Source organism: Oncorhynchus keta, chromosome 34, assembly GCF_023373465.1.
Source record: "Oncorhynchus keta strain PuntledgeMale-10-30-2019 chromosome 34, Oket_V2, whole genome shotgun sequence".
Classification (NCBI taxonomy): Eukaryota; Metazoa; Chordata; class Actinopteri; order Salmoniformes; family Salmonidae; genus Oncorhynchus; species Oncorhynchus keta.
In genome coordinates, this window is record NC_068454.1 from 67,916,588 (window position 1) to 67,936,970 (window position 20,383).

Consider the following 20,383-nt stretch of genomic DNA (forward strand, 5'->3'; position numbering starts at 1 on the left):
CCAGCCTCCCGCACTAGGCCTCCTGTGTACCTACCAAGCCTTGCACGTCCTGTGCCAGCCCTGCTCTCAGGCTCTCCAGTACACCTTCACGGTCCGGTCCATCCTGTGCCACCTTCACACACCGGCCCTCCGGTGGCAGCTCCCCGCACCAGGCTTCCTGTGAGTGTCCTCGGTCCAGTACCACCAGTTCCAGCACCATGGGATAATAGGCCTTCAGTGCGCCTCGCCTGTTCAGCGCAGCCAGAGCCTTTCTCCTCTCCAGTGCTGTCGGAGTCTCCCACCTGTTTAGCGCTGCCGGAGCCTCCCGCCTGTTCAACGCAGCCAGCACTTTCCTCCTCCCCTGCGCTGCCGGAGTCTCCCGCCTGTTTAGCGCAGCCAGAGCCTTCCTCCTCTACTGCGCTGCCGGAGCATCCCGCCTGTTCAGCGCTATCAGATCCTTCCTTCTCTCCGGCGCTACCGGAGTCTCCCGCCGCTACAGCGCTGCCGGAGCCTCCTGCCTGTATGAAGCAGCCAGAGCTGTCAGTCTGCATGAAGCAGCCAGAGCTGTCAGTCTGCATGAAGAAGCCAGAGCTGTCAGTCTGCAAGGAGCTGTCAGTCTGCAAGGAGCTGTCAGTCTGCAAGGAGCTGTCAGTCTGCAAGGAGCTGCCAGTCGGCAAGGAGCTGCCAGTCTGCATGGAGCAGTCAGAGCTGTCAGTCTGCATGGAGCAGTCAGAGCTGTCAGTCTGCATAGAGCAGCTAGATCCGCCAGTCAGCCATGATCTTCTAGATCTGCCAGTCAACCAGATTCTCCAGATCCGCCAGTCAACCAGAATCTTCCAGGTCTGCTAGTTAACCAGAATCTTCCAGATCCGCCAGCCAGCCAGGATCTACCGGAGCCTACTACCTGCCTGAGCTTCATCTCAGTACTGGGCTTTCTCTCAGTACTGGGCTTTCTCTCAGTACTGGGCTTCCCTTCAGTCCCGGGCTGCCCCTCAGTTCCGGGCTGCCCCTCAGTCCCGAGCTTCCCCTCAGTCCCGAGCTGCCCCTCAGTCCCGAGCTGCCCCTCAGTCACAAGCTGCTCCTCAGTTCAGTGGGGTTCTGGGTGAGGACTATTAGGCCATGGTCGGCGGCGAGGGTGGATTATCCCAGGACGCGAAGGGGAGGAACCATGACATTAATGGAGTGGGGTCCACGTCCCGAGCCGGAACCGCCACCATGGACAGACGCCCACCCGGACCCTCCCTATGGTGTTGAGGTGCGTCCGGGAGTCCGCACCTTAGGGGGGTTCTGTCACGCCTTGGTCTTAGTATTTTGTGTTTTCGTTAATTATTTGGTCAGGCCAGGGTGTGACATGGGTTTATTTTGTTGTATTTCGTATTGGGGTTTTGTAGGTATTGGGATTGCGGCTGAGTAGGGGTGTTGTATAGGCTTGGCTGCCTGAGGCGGTTCTCAATCAGAGTCAGGTGATTCTCGTTGTCTCTGATTGGGAACCGTATTTAGGTAGCCGGGCTTCACTGTGTATTTTGTGGGAGATTGTTCCAGTCTCTGTGTAGTTTTACCAGATAGGCTGTAATTAGGTTTTCACGTTTCGTTTGTTGTTTTGCATTTGTATTACGTTATTTTCATGTATCGTCATTTCATTAATTAAAGACATGAGTAACCACCACGCTGCATTTCGGTCCGACTCTCTTTCAACAAACGAACAACGCCGTTACAGCTAAATTGTAATTATTTAGCCTCTATGGCCTATTTATTGCCTTACCTCCCTAATCTTACTACATTTGCACACACTGTACATAGATTCTTCTATTGTTTTATTGACTGTAACTCTGTTTTGTTGTTTTTGTAGGACCAATTGCTTTATCTTGGCCAGGTCACAGTTGTAAATGAGAACCTGTTCTCAACTGGCCTATCTGGTTAAATAAAGGTGACAAATAAAAATAAAAACAAAATGAAGCTTTTAAGTGGCTAGAAAATGGCAGAGGTTGTAATCTGATTTAAATTGTATAACCAATGTGAATATGTGAGGTGAAAGTTGAAGGATGTGCACTACATTACTGCATTGTATAATGCAGTGCATCCATTGCAGTGACACAGCAAGTTTCCTGCTGTTTGTTTTATTATCAGTATGTCCATATTGATCCCCATTTTAGGCCATTTGATAACACATTGACCCGTAATCTAAAAATAACAGTGATATTTCTGTGTTCTTGTTTAACTTGGCTCTGATAAAGGGTTACCTTTAGGCTTAGTGGCAACAGAGTGGTACTGGAGTTCAACCACCTCAGGATAGGAATACACAGAGGCACACAGTGGATTTCTGGAAGAGCAACATATTTTGGTGACAGTTCCACCAGCTATACAATCTGTTTAACTCCTGGAAATGTTCTTGCAGGTGATATTTTTAGGGAAATAACTTGTCAGACAATTAGCAAGAATAATCTGCAAAATGTATACATCATCTGAATAATCAGTGGGTTTTTTCTTCTGTCATCCAACTATTTTAACAGCGTCTTAACAATGCATTTCATCATGTAAACGAACCCCCCCCCCCTATATAATGTGGCTTGCCACTGACATTTCAGAATACAAAAATGCAAAGTACCTGAAGTGAAAGTAAAAAACAAACGGTTACAATTTGTTATAAAACTGTTATAAACATAGACCACAGAGGTTATAACACAACATAAGAAACTAAAACATGGTCACCTCACATTTACTTGTGATTATGCCTAGTACCAGACCAATGGCCACATGAACCAGATTTGCCCTCATGTTTTTCTTTTTTGTTGAAACAATTTGCAATACCGCTGAGAGAATTGTCAACCAGCTGTACCAAATCTAACTTTACTGAAGAAAGCAAGTGAGTGTGAAGCAGATCACAGCAGCTGGCTCTCTGGGAACTTTGCAGTTTATGTTGATTCTGAGGGAATGCGGGAGTCTCTCTGTCAGATGAAAGACTCTCTCCACTTATTCACCTCAGGGGCAGGCAGAGAGAAGTGGAGCTCTCTATTCCCTTCTTTTACACTCCTATACTCAAATGGGCTGTACAGTCATGAATTTCAGAGTATTAGTAATTTCTTCCACTGTATAGGCTGATGATGAAGAAGAGATGACGAACAGACAAAACTGTAGCATTACCTATGTGCCTCTCTTTGTCATTCAAATGAGCAGTTGTATACAGTTTAGATAATTTTATACCCTGAGAACACAGATATTTCCATTTGTGTTGTTTTTTTGACACAGAGCATATACTGTATCTTTTATTTTTGGAGAAATGTAGAAATCTTTATTTTCTGTATTAAATTCCTTCATAAATGAATTCTTCCTCTGATACTGTGATTATAAAATACAATATTTCTTGAAAAAGTATATATTTTTTTTAAACAGTCAAATACTTGTGATTTGACAAAGAGTTATTGGGTATCATACGGGTAGGATTAGGGCCCTGTCTCTGGGATACTTGATCAGCAGCCAACAACACACTTCTCAAAAAGTGAAAGACAAAGCCTGCCATCTGCTGATATAAAAAACAAACTTCAGGTAACCCAGACAGACCATTGGTCTAAACTACTGAAGTGGTTTCTAGATGAGTAGGTACATGCAATCAATGCTTCTGCTACATAATAGAGTTATCTAAAAAAAACTGCACCAGGTCTATCAAAATGTATTAATATATTTTCTTCAAAAATATGTACTGTAATATACAATCCCTCAACACTGGATGCGTAGCCAACATGTTTTTATTGCTGTGTGGAAATTGAAAAACAGGCTAAAATAATTATACCTTTGGTTCCTGCTGCCATGCTTCTTTTGGGGGTTCTGTCATAATTAGGCCAGCACAGCACTCATATCCAGGGCAACATGAATCAAGCAGTCCATGTATGATTTTGACAGTGGTTACTGAAGGTCTATAGACAAGTGCTATATCTGTGGACCTGTTTCATTACGCCACTATACCCACTGGGCAAAAACTGGTTGAATCAACATTGTTTCCACAACATTTCAACCAAAAAATTAAACGTGATGACTTTGAACCAATGTGGAAAACAGATTGGATTTGTAAAAGTCATCAATATAAGATCATTTTGTATTTTATTCACACAACTTTTAACTTAAATCCTATGATAGGGTATAATGTTGGTTGATTTCACATTGAATTCATGTTAGTTGACAACTCAACCAAATGTAATTCAAAACTAGACATTTAATTGAAGTATTCCTCTCTTGAGCTGTGGGGATGTCAACCAGCAGAGGGAGCATGGGGATTATACATGGAATGGGATACAATCATTGGTTAATATACACCTACACGAAAGTCATACTGGACAGTGATCCTCAATCTCCATGTTATAGTATCCACATACCAGTTTGCATAACGGAGAATGTTTATTTATCAGAAAAGTAATGACAGAGTGGAAAGGAAATGTCTGAATGTAAGACATGATTTTGTTTGCTCTATTGACCCAGTTTTGTCAATGTCAGAGGAAGCGCCTGTTATCATTGTTTGCTAAATTCCCACAGAGCTCCAAATTTATTATGGATTATCTCAAACATCCTTGGATTTGTTGGCAGCATTCCTTTGTGCATCCTTATCGTACACCTGGAGGCATTGTGTATAATCTTCCTTCTTGGAGAGGATACTGTCATAATTATCCTACCTCTTATGTTGGGACCAATATAAAAAAACACTATCAATTTCCTTTAAACTGTAGTCTACTAATCCTAGACATCATATATCAACACATTCTTATCTATTGATGTTCTGTATTATGCCATTCTGTATTATGTTTCATGTTTGGTGTGGACCCCAGGAAGATTAGCTGCTGCTTTCGCAACAGCTGATGGGGATCCTAATAAAATACCCAAATAACAAATATATTTATCACAATTCAGTTACATTTTTAAAATAGCACGAGCTAGACGTCTAATAATGTTCATTTCCTTTCTCTTCATTGCCTTTCTTCTCTAAACCAATCCCGTTCCGTTTAACATATTCCCTGTTTCTGTTCAAGGTCCAACCAGCATCCAGTTTTCGTGTGTGCTAAGGTTAATCAACATACAGAACGAAAAAGCTTGGTAGAGTTAAGATGGCGGCATGTGGGTGAGGAGGCTGTAGTTCTAAGCTCGGGATTTTTTGTCATAAAATATTTATATGAATCCTTACATATACAGATATCGAGAAAATAACATTTCCCAGACACATTTGTGTGTTCATTTGGATTGGATCCATGACATCCATACACTTTGTGGTTCACCCGTTGCCCGGGACTGAGGACCAGCTCAATGACAGGTATTTGTTGCGGGCGTGGAATATAGGGGTTTAAATCAATATATATGTGTAGGGTGTGGCACCCGACGATTATCTATTTGTTTCGAAGCAATATTCATATTGTCATGTGTATTTCAATCAAACAATTTTCGACCACATTACCGTACTTGAAGCAAGGCCCGGCATCTTGAACAAGCCTCTTCAACGTAGCTAACGAAGTTAGCTAGCCTGCTAGGCTAACAAGCTAGTTAGCCATAGCTAGCAGCAGTTAACGGAGCTGTTTCGTTCGTTCTCTGTCTGCCTGGAATGATTGGCCGATGGTCAAAGTTGAGACGGACAATGGGGGATTGGGGGGGCGTCAGTGATTATGGCATTGTAATGATCCGTCAATGTTTTTTTTTGCATTTGACATTGTATGTCATGTTAGCTACCTTTTGGATATCTTATTGTCGACTATCCAGCTGGCTAGCTCAACGGAACGTTTGAAGATGTCGCTAGTTAAGTGGCTAATAAGCTAGCTAATGTATTAGTCACTGCTAGATTACGTTAGCTAAGCTAGCCACACTTGTGCCAATATGTTTTCTTGCTAGTTAGGTACCGTTATCCAGCCAACCAACTGTAAGAACATTGGATTGCTTATTTGATTCGACTTGTTTATCTAGCCAACGACGTTAGTTAAATAACAAACGTTAGTCGACCAACTAATATTGTTCGTCGTGAACTTGTAACTTGCCCAGTTCAATAAAAAAAGATTTCAACGTCATAGTCATAATCTCCAGCATCAAACCAATACAGTTTGTGAAAACAGCGCTTTTCTATGATATGTGGTTAAAAAAAAGTTAAGGTCCTAAAAAAATGCTTCTGTGACATTACAGGTCGGTTTAAAAAAATCATGATTTTCAAAACCTGCAATGAGCTTCTAGGCCGAGGGTGTATTTTCTTGGCTCCCATGTCACCGCGACTCTCACACTGTTTGAATATCACTGTTGAAGATATCATTTGGTACCAAAAACGTTTTAACTTTGTATTCTTTGAAGTACAAAACAGAAATGTGCCGTTTTCACATATGCTGAACATAATAAGAGGTTGAAAGTGGTGGAGTTGGCCTTTTAAATTACATTTTTTATTTTATAGACGTTAGTATAAGAGAGACAAGGACCAGCTATGAACAGTTGACTGTCTGTCTTGTGACCTGCATTTTGCTCTGTATGTGATTTATAGTAAACCTATTTATATCATCCATTGAGATTGAACTGATTTAATGAGCCGTTCTACTTTAAAACAGATATTGGGATGTTGGAAAAGCACATATTGAATGACCTTGAATTATAATCCAGGATATGACATATGAAGCTAGGATTTTGTACTTGTGTATAATCCAGGTCTGTGCCATTGGCCACCTGTTTGGGCCTGATTTACCAAGATGGTTCAGTTGACTTAACTTTGGCCTAATACAATCATGTTCACTCATCTTGTGACAATTGGCTGATGTGGAATGACAATCAATCCCCAGGTAAGCCGTATCTTTTACAAGCTGCTAGCACAGGCAATGGCATGCATTCACATTTTCTATATGGTCACCATGTGCAAATATATCCCCCTATTGCTAAACTGCAGTTATTTGTCTTACCAAAGAGGTGTTTCTTACCATAGTTCTCAAGAGGCATACATTTATCACAAATAAGTATTTATTTGCTTACAAGAATGGGTTGTGACTCACAAGCCAGTCTCATGGACTGCTCTTGCCTCGACTGTTCAGGATGTCTTTCCATGACCCAGCTGAGCACTAATTCTTCTCTGACCCACATGGATAAAACAGTATTTTTGTACAGGTTAGGAGGAGAACATTAGGTTGAGAATATGCAACCACATTTCTTGCACACTAAAAGTGCCCTTCTGTCCTGTTGATGTTGGTTATTAATGGCTCTGGGTGGTGTGCCTCATATATCAAGACAGTGTTGCTGGCTCATTGTTTATCTTCTGCTGACGGACTGGTTCCTGTCGCTGGACAACCCACCAGGCCTTGCCTTATAAGTCATTGCCATCCATTGGCTTGTCCACTGGGCTTGCTTGACAGGAAATGTAATTTGGCATAGGCCTATTACTTACATTTTCACCCCTTACAGCTTGCATGCAACTGTCTGATAGCCTTTCCCCTTTGCAACAGGTAATATTGCATCTTTGACTAGATTTGTCCACTTTCTGCGGCTGACTTTTTGTATGATATCAGCCTTCGTGTATGATATCAGCCTTCGTGTATTGACTTGCTCCCTTGAGCATATGGATTAATTAAATGTTTGTTCTCTTCACCTGTTTCCTGTCAACATAACCATTGTTCTACATAACCATTGTTCTAAGCCATTAGAATCAATGCTTTTAGTAGTGTAGCCTATAGCAGTTGAAGCTCTGTTTTAAACAATTGTTGAGCCTATTTGACCTGTCATTTCATAGCAAGCAAAAGGAGTAAGGAATGTGCCTGGTTCACTCATTGAGAAAATAGATGCTAGAGCTGAAACAAAAGTTAAGTCAGCCTGCCATATTTTACCCCCTTTTCTCCCCAATTTCGTGGTATCCAATTGTTAGTAGTTACTATCTTGTCTCATCGCTACAACTCCCGCGTGTGAGAGACGAAGGTCAAAAGCCATGCGTCCCCCGAAACACAGAGGAAACACAGCGCACCTGGCGACCTGGTTGGCATGCACTGTGGCCGGCCCGCCACAGGAGTCTCTAGTGCGCAATGAGACAAGGATAGCCCTACCGGCCTAACCCGGACGACGCTAGTCCAATTGTGCGTCGCCCCACGGACCTCCCGGTCGCAGCCGGCTGCGACAGAGCCTGGGCGCGAACCCAGAGTCTCTGGTTGCACAGCTAGCACTGCGATGCAGTGCACTAGACCACTGCGCCACCTGGGAGGCTGCGACATGGTTTTTAAACTTCCCTACAATCAAAGATTTTGCAGGTCTAGGATGGTGACAGTTAAGGACTTGGAGTTGTACTAAATAATCACTCTGCTAAACTTGTACTAAATATAATGGTCACAATAGTACATACACTAAGTTGACTGTGCCTTTTAAACCGCTTGGAAAATCCCAGAAAATGATGTCATGACTTTAGAATCTTCTGATAGGCTAATTGACACAATTTGAGTCAATTGGAGGTGTACCTGTGGATGTATTTCAAGGCCAACCTTCAAGCTCATTGCTTCTTTGCTTGACATCATAGGAAAATCAAAAGAAATCAGCCAAGACCTCAGAAAAAAAAATTGTAGCCTTCCACAAGTCTGGTTCATCCTTGTGAGCACCATGTTCATCTGTACAAACAATAGTACGCAAGTATAAACATCATGGGACCAAGCAGCTGTCATACCGCCCAGGAAGGAAACGGGTTCTGTCAGCTGCTGGAGGAAACGGATACAAAAGTATCTCTATATCCACTCTAAAATTAGTCCTATATCGACATAACCTGAAAGGCCGTTCAGCAAGGAAGAAGCCACTGCTCCAAACCGCTATAAAAAAGCCAGGCTACGGTTTGCAACTGCACATAGGGACAAAGATCGTACTTTTTGGAGAAATGTCCTCTGGTCTGATGAAACAAAATTAGAACTGTTTGGCCATAATGACCATCGTTATGTTTGGAAGAAAAAGGGGGATGCTTGCAAGCCGAAGAACACCATCCCAACCGTGAAGCACAGGGGTGGCAGCATCATGTTGTGGGGGTGCTTTGCTGCTGGAGACACTGGTGCACTTCACAAAATAAATGGAATCACGAGGAAGGAAAATTACGTGGATATATTGAAGCAATATTTCAAGACATCAGTCAGGAAGTTAAAGCTTGGTCGCAAATTGGTCTTCCAAATGGACAATGACCCAAGAATACTTCCAAAGTTGTGGCAAAATGGCTTAAGGACAACAAAGTCAAGGTATTGGAGTGGCCATCACAAAGCCATGACCTCTATCCTATAGAAAATGTGTGGGCAAAACAGAAAAGGCATGTGCGAGTAAGGAGGCCTATAAACTTAACTCAGTTACACCAGCTCTGTCTGTCAGGATTGGGCCAAAATGCACCCTACTTATTGTGGGAAGCTTGTGGAAGGCTACCTGAAACGTTTGACCCAAGTTAAACAATTTAGAGACAATGCTACCAAATACACTCAATTAGTATGTAAACGTCTGACCCACTGGGGATGTGATGAAAGAAATAAAAGCAGAAATAAATCATTCTATTATTCTGACATTTCACATTCATAAAATAAAGTGGTGATCCTAACTGACCTAACACAGGGAATTTTTACTCTGATTAAATTTCAGGAATTGTGGAAAAACTGAGTTTAAATGTATTTGGCTAGGGTGTATGTAAACTTCTGACTTCAACTGTAGCTCCGCACATTCCCTTTGACTTTGGGAATGACCTGCCAGCTGGCATCCTGAGTGAAGGCTACCGTCCCACTGCAGTGCATACACACCATGCTCTAACTGTTTAAGCTATACTGCTATTTAGATTTTTTTTTAAATGAAGCTGGTGTGTAATTTTGATACTATTGAGATTCTTATCGGACTTCTTGTTAATGTCGTGCAAGCAGATGCCTTGCTCCTTAGTCTACACAGAGTACAGACTAGTAGAAATGTCCTTATTGGCCATGGATTTCCAGACTGTTAATTGCACAGATTCATACCGTGAACGGGAATGAACAATCTCACTAATGTCAATGTTTTTTATTGAATTTTTATCCTTAACAGACTTCGTGAAGTGTCGGAGAAACTCAACAAATACAACTTTAACAGGTAAGACCTGAATATGATGTATTTTATTTTAACTGTGGAATAATCAGCAAATGTATTATTCAGCAATGTCTTTCAGCAGGGACCACACTCCACAGGTATATAGCGGTTTTATAGGTTTTCTACATGTTAACATTCACTACATTATCTGTTTCCAATGCAGTCATCCACACCTCAACCTGCTGGAGCAGGCCTCCTTAAAACAATGTGTAGTTGGCCCAAACCATGCTGGCTTTCTGCTTGAGGTAACATCGAAGGATTTATTACAATCAATAACATTTGAGCTGTACTGCCTCTACATTTTGGATGGCGGTTGTGATTCCAAATGGCACCATATTTCCCTATACAGTGCAGTCTTTAAAAAATAAAAATAAGAGCATCATTTATTAATAAAACAAATATTTTAGTGCAGTCTTTTTTTGTGACATGCCATCACCTTTTCCTTTTTGATAATATGTAGTAATTTCTTTCTTTCCAGGATGGACGTGTGTGTCGGATCAGCTTTGCTGTCCAGCCTGATCGTCTGGAGCTGACCAAACCAGATGGCAACGATGGGTGAGACTGTTTACACTAGGAAAATAGTTTCATCCTAATGGAGTTTAAGAGAACTTTATATACCAGGGGTTGCATTAGCTTTTAGAAATTGGTGGTTTCCAAACATGTACCATTAAAAAAATCTGCGTTTTAAACCATTTCACCTGTGTTTTTATATTGAACGTTATTTTGTTTGTTGCTTCAGTAGAGTGATGAACTATATAGTTGTACACCCCTTTTCTTCACACAAAACACATTAGTGCAACACATTCGGCAGAAAATTGTTTTCATCCGATGACAACAGAAGTGCAATGCTATTTGGCTAGTAAATTAGATTGCAATGAAAAAGCAAGGTATTATTTTTGCAAAAACGATGGTTGGCCATCATATTTGTAATGTTTGTCATCGAAAGAATGTAGCCAGCTACATTTCCTAATGTTTTGCCCGATGAAAATCTTTTTTTGTAACTTGTTACTGAAAATTCTACACTGGAGGAAAGTACCCGAACACATCATATCAGTCAGAGCGCTGTCTGGTGATCCTATGAGAGAGCAGAGATTTCATCTGAGTGGGGAAGTGCAACTGAAGCTCAAAATGAGTCCTTTTACATTCTTGATTTGGCGCGAACCCTGCCTGAAGCCGAGCAGAATTGACAAATAGAAGCGTTTTAGATCTGCATTTACAAAATGCAGCAAGATATTTTGTGTGCCTTGACTCCTGCATGCTGAAGCCTAGCAATGGTGAGTCCTGCGAGTTGAGTTCCACTGAGTTCATACTAAGTCCTTAGGCTTACTAGTTGAACGGTTTCATTATGTTATTACTTGGTCACTTAAAATGCTATGACAAATGAAAAACCAGAAAGCGTTCACTGTGTTGACAAAACAAAGCTCACAATGGTATTTTAGCATTTAGAAAATCTAGGCAGTGTTCTGAAAGCCAATTGCATTTATGAATTAGCTTTTCTTTGTTTTATTTTGTATGAGCAAGAATGCCCTTTTAGCTTTTGCTCGGGATTGTGTTGGTGGCCTGCATGCATTTGTGAGTTTCATTGATAGCATATATATATCTTACCAGCAGAATAGCATCAAACTGGGAACTAGGCCCTCTAGTTGCAAAGCATGCAAGTGAATCAGCCTGAGAATGACTGTTGAACAATGTGACTGGTTTACTTGAAGCTTTTCTGCAGAGCATATGTTTTGTTGCCTGGCACAGTGAAATAAGCTGAACTTTTCAAAAGAAAATTAGATGGTTTCAGATGGTAATAGCTTTGCAGTCAGCCGCATTGTGGTTTACTGGAAAGCCTTACTGTGGAAAAAGCACTGCACATTTTCAATCAGTAACTGTGACAGCTGACTGAACAAAGCTTCCACTCAGAATACTATCCAGTCACACTGCACTATATTTCACTTTTTTACAGTGTAATACTTGTGTAATAAATGATAAACAAATGTACATTTTTACAGGTCTGTGTTTTATTTGTGCAGAAGTCTGCACAACTCATTGTTAGGCCTATTATACTCAGTTGCTAAATAAAACACTATTTTGTGTGTTGCTAAAATGCCTAATCGTAAAATGTATCTGCATTCTTTCATTAGGAAGCAATTCACAATATATTGAAATACTGTGTACAAAAGAGTCATGGGTTTGAATCTCAGAGGACATTGCTGTTATGGTCAGTCTCAGGCGTTGCTTATGATTTGGTGGCAAGTATGTAATGCAATTGACTCAAATTTAGACTGCAGCATATCCATACATCCATGTACAATAGACATCAAATTTATTTAACACAGTACACTCCGATGATATTAAATGATCATATTTTAGGAGTTAGCAATCGCAGCACTAAAATATCACAATAACCTTTAAAAAGGAATAAGTCTTGAAGGCGGAACGAGTTGCAGCCAATTCTGATTCCCGAGGGTGTTGCCCTGCTAGTCTCCATTTCCCCTGTTGTTGTTTTTTACTACCTTAAACATAAAAATGTAAAAGCCCTAAGACATGGGCCACAACCTGGGATTTCCACTCCCAGGTTGTCGTCTTAATCTTTGGTCCCATCATGTGGGACTACTAGGTATGTAGTAACTGATCTGATCTCCCGTCTTTTGTTTCCAGTTCAAAGTTGAGTGGCAGTGGTTCAGGGACAGGAAGGAGCTCCAGGCCAGGCAGGACTAGTGATCCTCCCTGGTTCCTGTCTGGCTCTGACACACTGGGCAGACTGGCAGGCAACACCCTTGGGTAAGTTCTGGCAGTAAGGGCCCTCAGGAAAAACCTCCCCTAGACGCACTCGGGTAAAGTCGTTATATGGCTTCATGTGCATTAGTGCCACTTAGGCCTAGACAAAGACAGCTGCAGGAGGACTGCTGAAGTCATTACTATCCAGGATTCAGGTATTGTCCATATAAAATGAGATGACGTGGTCAGAATCAGACCTTGTAGCACAGAGTTGTCCTGGAAATTGGGACCTTCAATCCAAAGCAGCAGCAGCTCTGAGGTTAAAGGGATAAACATTAAATACCTATTAAGCTTTGATAGAAATGTGCTGTGGGCTGATTTTGAATGAGACTAGGTGAAAGCAATCTACCATCCTCCATTGTTTTTTCCACCTTGTTTTTTTTTGTTACCTTACTGGCTCCTTAATTAGATTTAATGTCAAATTCATCTCTCAAATGAAAAGACATTTGCTACCAAACAATTTCTTCCAAATTGCGGTATGCATAAATACCCTAGGACCTCTGCTCTCTCTGTGAAAGCCAGCTGTCCCACGGTTAATTGCTAATCCAGTGTGCAGGCAGGCAGCCATGTGTTGAGTTGAGTTTTTGCTGTGTGGCTGACTGCTGTGCCTGACCTTCGCCTTGTGCTATAACAGGAGTCGCTGGAGCTCTGGGGTGAACGGTGGATCAGGAGGAGGAGGTGGAGGAGGAGGAGGTGGTGGTGGTGGCGGCGGTGGCAGCAGCAGCAGTGTAGGAGGTGCAGGGGGAGGAGGTGTAGGAGGAGCTGTCAGTGGAGGTGGTGGTGGTGGTGGAGGCTCCTCTGGGAGGTCATCTACAGCTGCCAGGGACTCGAGGCGTCAGACCAGGGTGATCCGCACAGGGAGGGACCGGGGCTCTGGTCTCCTGGGCAGCCAGCCCCAGCCTGTCATCCCTGCCTCGGTCATCCCAGAGGAACTCATCTCCCAGGTTAGACCCACTGTCTGTCCTCAACTACATTTTAATTTAAATTCTGGAAGTGACCCCACGATATGACAATTTTATTGTTTGACCAGAGCCCCTCATATAAAGGGTCTCAACACATGGCCTTCACTTCTCTCTGGTGCTCAGTTGCCACCGTCACATGGTTGATTTCATGTTGCCTCCCTTCTTCCCCAGGCTCAGGTGGTCCTCCAGGGGAAGTCTAGGAGTGTGATCATCCGGGAGCTCCAGAGGACCAACCTGGATGTCAACCTGGCTGTCAACAACCTACTGAGCAGAGACGATGAGGACGGTGACGATGGCGATGACACAGCCAGCGAGTCCTACCTCCCTGGAGGTACCACTTTATTTCACCTTGATATGTATTCTACAGCTTTCTCATTAAGATGGTAATCTATTGCAAGAAAGACTCAGCATGGCAGCTTTGTATGAAGAGCAGAGGGCTCTCAAACCGTTTGGTCTGGTTTTAAGGGGCTTATGTCAACGCTTTATGTAGATAGTTGGTATTTGCTAAATTTGTGATTTGCTACATCTGTGAAACTGATGGAGTTTTCACAATTCTAAATGCAAACGTCTTTATTAACCTATGGGTTTGACCCTTGCCTGATGGGACAGTAATAGTCATGTCATTAACATCTCTCTCTTTTGTGTTAACCTTACAGAGGACCTGATGTCCTTGCTGGATGCTGACATCCACTCAGCCCACCCCAGTGTCATCATCGATGCTGACGCCATGTTCTCTGAGGACATCAGTTACTTTGGCTACCCATCCTTCAGACGCTCCTCCCTGTCCCGCCTGGGTTCCTCGCGAGGTAACTGACCACACGGCACTCAGAGCTGCTGCCTAGGGACCATCATCCTCTTCTGTAGTCAGGAGTGGGAGATTGAAATCATATTTCTCTTCCTAAATAGTTGTAGCTACAAGTTACCTTATCCGTTACCTAAATGGATGTAAGATTACTTTTCACCACATATAGTATATGCTTTTAGTTCTCTGATAGGCGAGGTATATTGTTAGTCAATACTAGTCTTTCCTTTTCAACCTGTCGGCAAAGCCCATGTGGATGTGGTGTTGTGAATGTGTGTTCAGTATGCTGCATGGCCATAATACCTGTTCTTCAGTGAGCCCTCTGAGAAAGGCCCATTAGACCCTGTCATTACAGGCACCACTCTCTACTGCAGCCTTATGCTGTAGGACAAACCCTCTCCCTTGTAATGCATGTCTATCTCTAATCTATCCTGACCTGTCTTCCTACCTCACATTTCAACATGTGAGTGTGCAGACAGACACCACTATTAACTTTCACCTTTTTACTGCCAAAACCCTCTTATTTGCATAATTCTAAAAACAAATTTCTTTAATTTGTTGACGGGTCTTCCCCAGAGAGTGGCTTACTTTTATCCCACTGGTGTGACCCCATTGCCATACCAGTTCTCCTTCTTCCCTTAGAGCGTGACTCAGAGCTCTTGCGTGAGCGCGAGTCTGTGTTGAGGTTGCGGGAGCGAAGGTGGCTGGATGGGGCCTCGTTTGACACGGAGAGGGGCTCCACCAGCCGCGAGGGGGAGCCCAGCCTGGACAAGAAGAACATCCCCGTCCAGAGCCCTGTCTCTCTGGGCGAGGAGCTGCAGTGGTGGCCTGACAAGGTGGGAGGATGGGGACATTGATCGATTTTGTTGATGGAATAATTTGATTAATGGCAAGGTCCACTCATTTTGGTGTTCATTCATTGATGCGATGTCAATAAAGCTTGTTCAGGGAACATGACAGCATTAATTTATCATGTTAATTGATTTCCCACTTGGTTTATTTCTATCAATATGTTTTTAAGTTTTCGCTAGGTCTATATCCTCAATATTGATTTGGGTTAATATGCACAGATCAGAATAGCACATTTTTCTAAGTAATATTTCTGTTGGCGTTTTGGTCCAGGATGGTGTGAAGTTTGTGAGTATCGGGTCCTTGTTCTCTGAGCTGGTGGCAGTGAGCTCTAAGGGGGAACTCTACCAGTGGAAGTGGAGTGAACCAGAACCATACAGAAACACACAGGTAAACAGCAGTACTGTACAACAAGCCAACAGGACTGATTGCATGAACAATGTGAAGGATTCAGCAGCAGACTTTATAAAATAAAATTCAAATGATATATCAGAGACCAGTGCTGTACACTAAGAACACTAACTCTCCTCCTGAGGACTACTTTGCAAATAGATGTTTTCATTCAAATACACATTTTATTAGCAAACCCACCACATTAAAAAAAAAATATATATATATATATATATATATATATATATAAAATGGACTCCTCCTTCAACCAGAACCCTTCTATCCGCCACCCCCGGGTGTCCTTCTTGGGCCTGACCAATGAGAAGATCACCCTGCTGTCTGCTAACAGCATCAGAGCCACCGTGGCCACGGAGACCAACAAGGTGGCGACCTGGATGGATGACACCCTGAGCAGCGTGGCATCCAAGCTGGAACACAGTGCCCAGGCCTACCCTGAGCTGCAGGGGGAGCGCATCGTGTCTCTGCACTGCTGTGCCCTCTACACCTGCGCCCAGCTGGAGAGCAGCCTGTACTGGTGGTGAGTTAAAGTAGTTAATCTTCACTGCCGAGAGAGAGATTGGCTGGGTTTGCACTGGGATTGTGCCAAGCAAGCTCAATCAAGTGCAGTTTAAGTATTTGAAAAATAACAATTACTAGTTGAACTCAGGCAGTGGCTGGCCAGAGGCCCTCGCTCTACTCAAATGTCCAGTGCAAATGTAGAACTCGGTCCTTGAGATGTCTATGCGTACAAGAAGGTTAATCTGGTGGTTTATGTTTTGAAATGTTTCCTCAGGGGTGTTGTGCCTTTTAGTCAACGGAAAAAGATGCTTGAAAAGGCTAGAGCCAAGAACAAGAAGCCAAAGTCCAGTGCCGGCATCTCCTCAATACCCAACATCACCGTGGGAACGCAGGTGACAAAACATAACGTTAAAACATAAAACCAAGACTATGGGACCATTAGAACCCTGTGTATAAATGTTCCTTTTTCCTGAAATGTTTTTGTTCTCTGCACCTGTGAATCCGGTTGGATGTCTGTTGCGTACACTGCTTTTGAACGAATGTGAACAGGTGTTTGTGTCCTCTCTCCAGGTGTGCCTGAGGAATAACCCCCTCTACCACGCCGGTGCTGTTGCCTTTTCTGTCAACGCTGGGATCCCCAAGGTGGGACTGCTCCTCGAGTCTGTCTGGAACATGAACGACAGCTGCAGGTTCCAGCTGCGATCACCAGAGAGCCTCAAGAACATGGACAAGACCACCAAGACACAGGAGATCAAGTGAGTTAACTTCCAGTTCAGAGAGCAGCTGATCTCAATTTGCTCCCTGCCCTTTTCCCTTGGCCCTAACCCTTTTTTGTTTGCAGATGTGCAAATATCAAAGGGTTAGGCCCACGGGAAGTGGTAAGGAGTGAATTGAGACCAGCTTGTTCCCTTCTAAGCCACTCCAAATCTAAATCAAACACACTAGTCTCCAACACTCATGAACTCAGTCCTACCCATTCTCGCCATAGAACGGAGAGCAAGCCGGAGTTGGTAAAGACTGAGATGGGGCCCCCTCCTTCCCCGGCCTCCACCTGCAGTGACACCTCCTCCATCGCTAGCAGTGCCTCGCTGCCCTACAGTACGTCACATTACTAGCTACTATACTAACCACCTCTCTCGCTCTAATATTGCCATGACTCATTTGCCTTTGAAACAGATGGTGCGGCAATTGCAGGTCTCAATTATTTTTTTGCTTGCATTTGGAGTTTTTCTCTAGTTGTTGTATCTGATAATGAAATCTGCTGTATCTGCTTACTAGACCTGGGTTAAATACTTCCGTCAAATGCTTGTGCTGCAATTGATTTAGCTTGCATGGTACAATGGAACCCAGATAGAATAGTCCTAAAAGTGCAAACCTCGCCCACCTTGCACAGTGGACAAGCTAAATCAAGCACACCTTGAGTATTTTACATGTTTGTTAACCCTGGTCTGCTGTTGTATGAATATCCTAGCGTGTTCTCTGCCCTTACAGAACGAAGACGCTCGACCCCGGCTCCCAAAGAGGAGGAGAAGGTGAACGAGGAGCAGTGGCCTCTTCGGGAAGTGGTGTTTGTGGAGGATGTTAAAAATGTCCCTGTGGGAAAGGTGGGTGTGGCTACAGGAAGGGACCAGACCTTAATGCTCTCTGGCAGACTAGGTGATAGACACCATTGTTTTGTTTTTATTAACACTGTAAAATATTTTGATTTATCACATATTTGATAGTTATTTCTAAAACCTTCTAGTCTATTTTTCAGATTTTTTTTCTTTTCTGTTTTCATTTACATGTAAAGAAATGCCTAAGAGCAGAACTCAAAGCCGTAGTAAAATGTTTTGTATCCTGTGGATTGTCTGTTCGTTGTGTTATTGTGTCTTCACGACGGCCCTATTTGCAACAGCTCCATCTTTTAACTTCAGGTGCTGAAAGTGGACGGTGCGTATGTAGCTGTGAAGTTTCCAGGGACGTCAAGCAGCGTGAGCACACAGCCGAGTCAGACTAGTGCTCCAGCTCCCATCACTGACTCGGACCCCTCCTCACTGCTGCAGGACTGTAGGCTGCTCAGAATAGATGAGTTACAGGTACGACTATTGGACGGTCACTTACACTCACATACTTATAACAGTATAGTGTATTTATTACTCCCAAACAAATGGGTTTTCAGTGATGGTTTAATGTTTGTGCAATTATTTAATCAATCTAAGCGCAATTGTACAATAAAAGTATCTGTCATTGTAGTATTACATCTGCTGTATAAATGTTTGTCTAAAAGCTGGTGCCTGGTTTAATCAACAGGTGGTAAAAACTGGTGGAACTCCTAAAGTTCCAGATTGCTTCCAGCGTACACCTAAAAAACTCTGCATCCCAGAGAAGGCTGAGATTCTGGCTGTGAATGTTGACTCCAAAGGTAAGACATCTGGAAAACAATACAATTAAGTAATTCATATTGGTGTTGAATGCTGATAATGTAGTATTGAGTGTTTTAAGTGTGGATATGAATGAATTCTGTGTGTATTTCTGACTTGCTGTGTTGTCTGCCCCTTCAGGAGTCCACGCAGTGCTGAAGACTGGTAACTGGGTGAGGTACTGTATCTTTGACCTGGCCACAGGCAAAGCAGAGCAGGAGAATAACTTCCCCACCAGTAACCTGGCCTTCCTGGGGCAGAGTGAACGCAATGTAGCAATCTTCACCGCAGGACAGGTCAGCACCTCTCCGCTACTCAAAACAACCTTTTCTAATATAGCCATGCTTCGTGTATTGCGAAAAGGTTGTGTAGGCAATTGCATATCCAACAATGTTCCTGTTTTCTAAGCACATTTTGACCATTTTATTTCCAGGACTCCCCAGTCATCCTTCGGGATGGAAATGGCACAATTTACCCAATGGCCAAAGACTGTATGGGCGGGATCCGAGACCCTGAGTGGCTGGACCTGCCGCCCATCGCCAGCCTGGGCATGGGGGTGCACTCCCTGGCCAACCTCCCCACCAACTCAACCATCAAGAAGAAAGCTGCTATTATCATATTGGCTGTGGAGGTTAGCAAAATGTGATATTATTTATAGCGCAAAGGGGATTATTTAGTGTATGGTCAATTTGTTACTGGGAGGATTGTCATTTTCGCAGGTTTCCCTAGATTGAGCTTACTTCTGGACCAAAAACAAACATGCTCAATATAAACTCAGCAAAAAAGAAGCGTCCTCTCACTGTCAACTGCGTTTATTTTCAGCAAACTTAACATGTAAATATATTTATAAACATAAGATTCAACAACTGACAAGTTCTGCAGACGTAACTAACAGAAATAGAACAATGTGGGGGTCAAAATCAAAAGTAACAGTCAGTATCTGGTGTGGCCACCAGCTGCATTAAGCACTGCAGTACATCTCCTCATGGACTGCACCAGATTTGCCAGTTCCTGCTGTGAGATGATAATCAACTCTTCCACGAAGGCACCTGTAAGTTTTCAGACATTTCTGGGGGGGAATGGCCCTAGCCCTCACCCTCTGATCCAACAGGTCCCAGACGTGCTCTATGGGATTGAGATCCGGGCCCTTCGCTGGACATGGCAGAACACTGACATTCCTGCCTTGCAGGAAATCATGCACAGAACGAGCAGTATGACAGGTGGCGTTGTCATGCTAGAGGGTCATGTCAGGATGAGCCTGCAGGAAGAGTACAACATGAGGGAGGAGGATGTCTTCCTTTGTAATGCACAGCGTTGAGATTGCCTGCAATGACAACAAGCTCAGTCTGATGATGCTGTGACACTGCCCCAGACCATGACAGACCCTCCACCTCCAAATCAATCCCGCTCCAGAGTACAGGCCTCGGTGTAATGCTCATTCTTTCATTGATAAACGCGAAACGTAGAAGAGCACTTTTTGCCAGTCCTGTCTGGTTCAGTGACTGTGGGTTTGTGTCCATAGGCGACGATGTTGATGTTGCTGGTGATGTCTGGTGAGGACCTGCCTTACAACAGGCCTACAAGCCCGCAGTCCAGCCTCTCTCAGCCTCTCTCAGCCTATTGCGGACAGTTTGAGCACTGATGGAGGGATAGTGCATTTCTGG

The 20,383-nt window shown here is 43.4% G+C and overlaps 1 protein-coding gene across 13 annotated transcripts in view; it reads left to right on the plus strand.

Moving 5' to 3' along the window:
- Positions 1–5,032: 5,032 nt before the first annotated feature.
- Positions 5,033–20,383, plus strand: part of LOC118367633 (E3 ubiquitin-protein ligase UBR5) — a 42,598-nt gene continuing 27,247 nt past the window's right edge. For 9 of the 13 annotated variants that reach the window (XM_052494540.1, XM_052494546.1, XM_052494547.1 and 6 more), the window contains exons 1-19: positions 5,034–5,272; positions 9,988–10,032; positions 10,193–10,274; positions 10,508–10,584; positions 12,676–12,798; positions 13,430–13,739; positions 13,929–14,088; positions 14,414–14,563; positions 15,184–15,395; positions 15,682–15,798; positions 16,071–16,336; positions 16,592–16,709; positions 16,888–17,072; positions 17,306–17,415; positions 17,809–17,921; positions 18,234–18,395; positions 18,610–18,721; positions 18,861–19,015; positions 19,153–19,350. In XM_052494540.1, coding sequence (XP_052350500.1) covers positions 5,211–5,272; positions 9,988–10,032; positions 10,193–10,274; positions 10,508–10,584; positions 12,676–12,798; positions 13,430–13,739; positions 13,929–14,088; positions 14,414–14,563; positions 15,184–15,395; positions 15,682–15,798; positions 16,071–16,336; positions 16,592–16,709; positions 16,888–17,072; positions 17,306–17,415; positions 17,809–17,921; positions 18,234–18,395; positions 18,610–18,721; positions 18,861–19,015; positions 19,153–19,350 — 2,757 coding nt within the window. In that variant the 5' untranslated portion in view covers positions 5,034–5,210. Of the gene's footprint in view, positions 5,273–9,987; positions 10,033–10,192; positions 10,275–10,507; positions 10,585–12,675; positions 12,799–13,429; positions 13,740–13,928; positions 14,089–14,413; positions 14,564–15,183; positions 15,396–15,681; positions 15,799–16,070; positions 16,337–16,591; positions 16,710–16,887; positions 17,073–17,305; positions 17,416–17,808; positions 17,922–18,233; positions 18,396–18,609; positions 18,722–18,860; positions 19,016–19,152; positions 19,351–20,383 lie in introns of all 13 variants that reach the window. The other 4 variants (XM_052494552.1, XM_052494553.1, XM_052494545.1 and 1 more) reach the window with 3 other exon arrangements.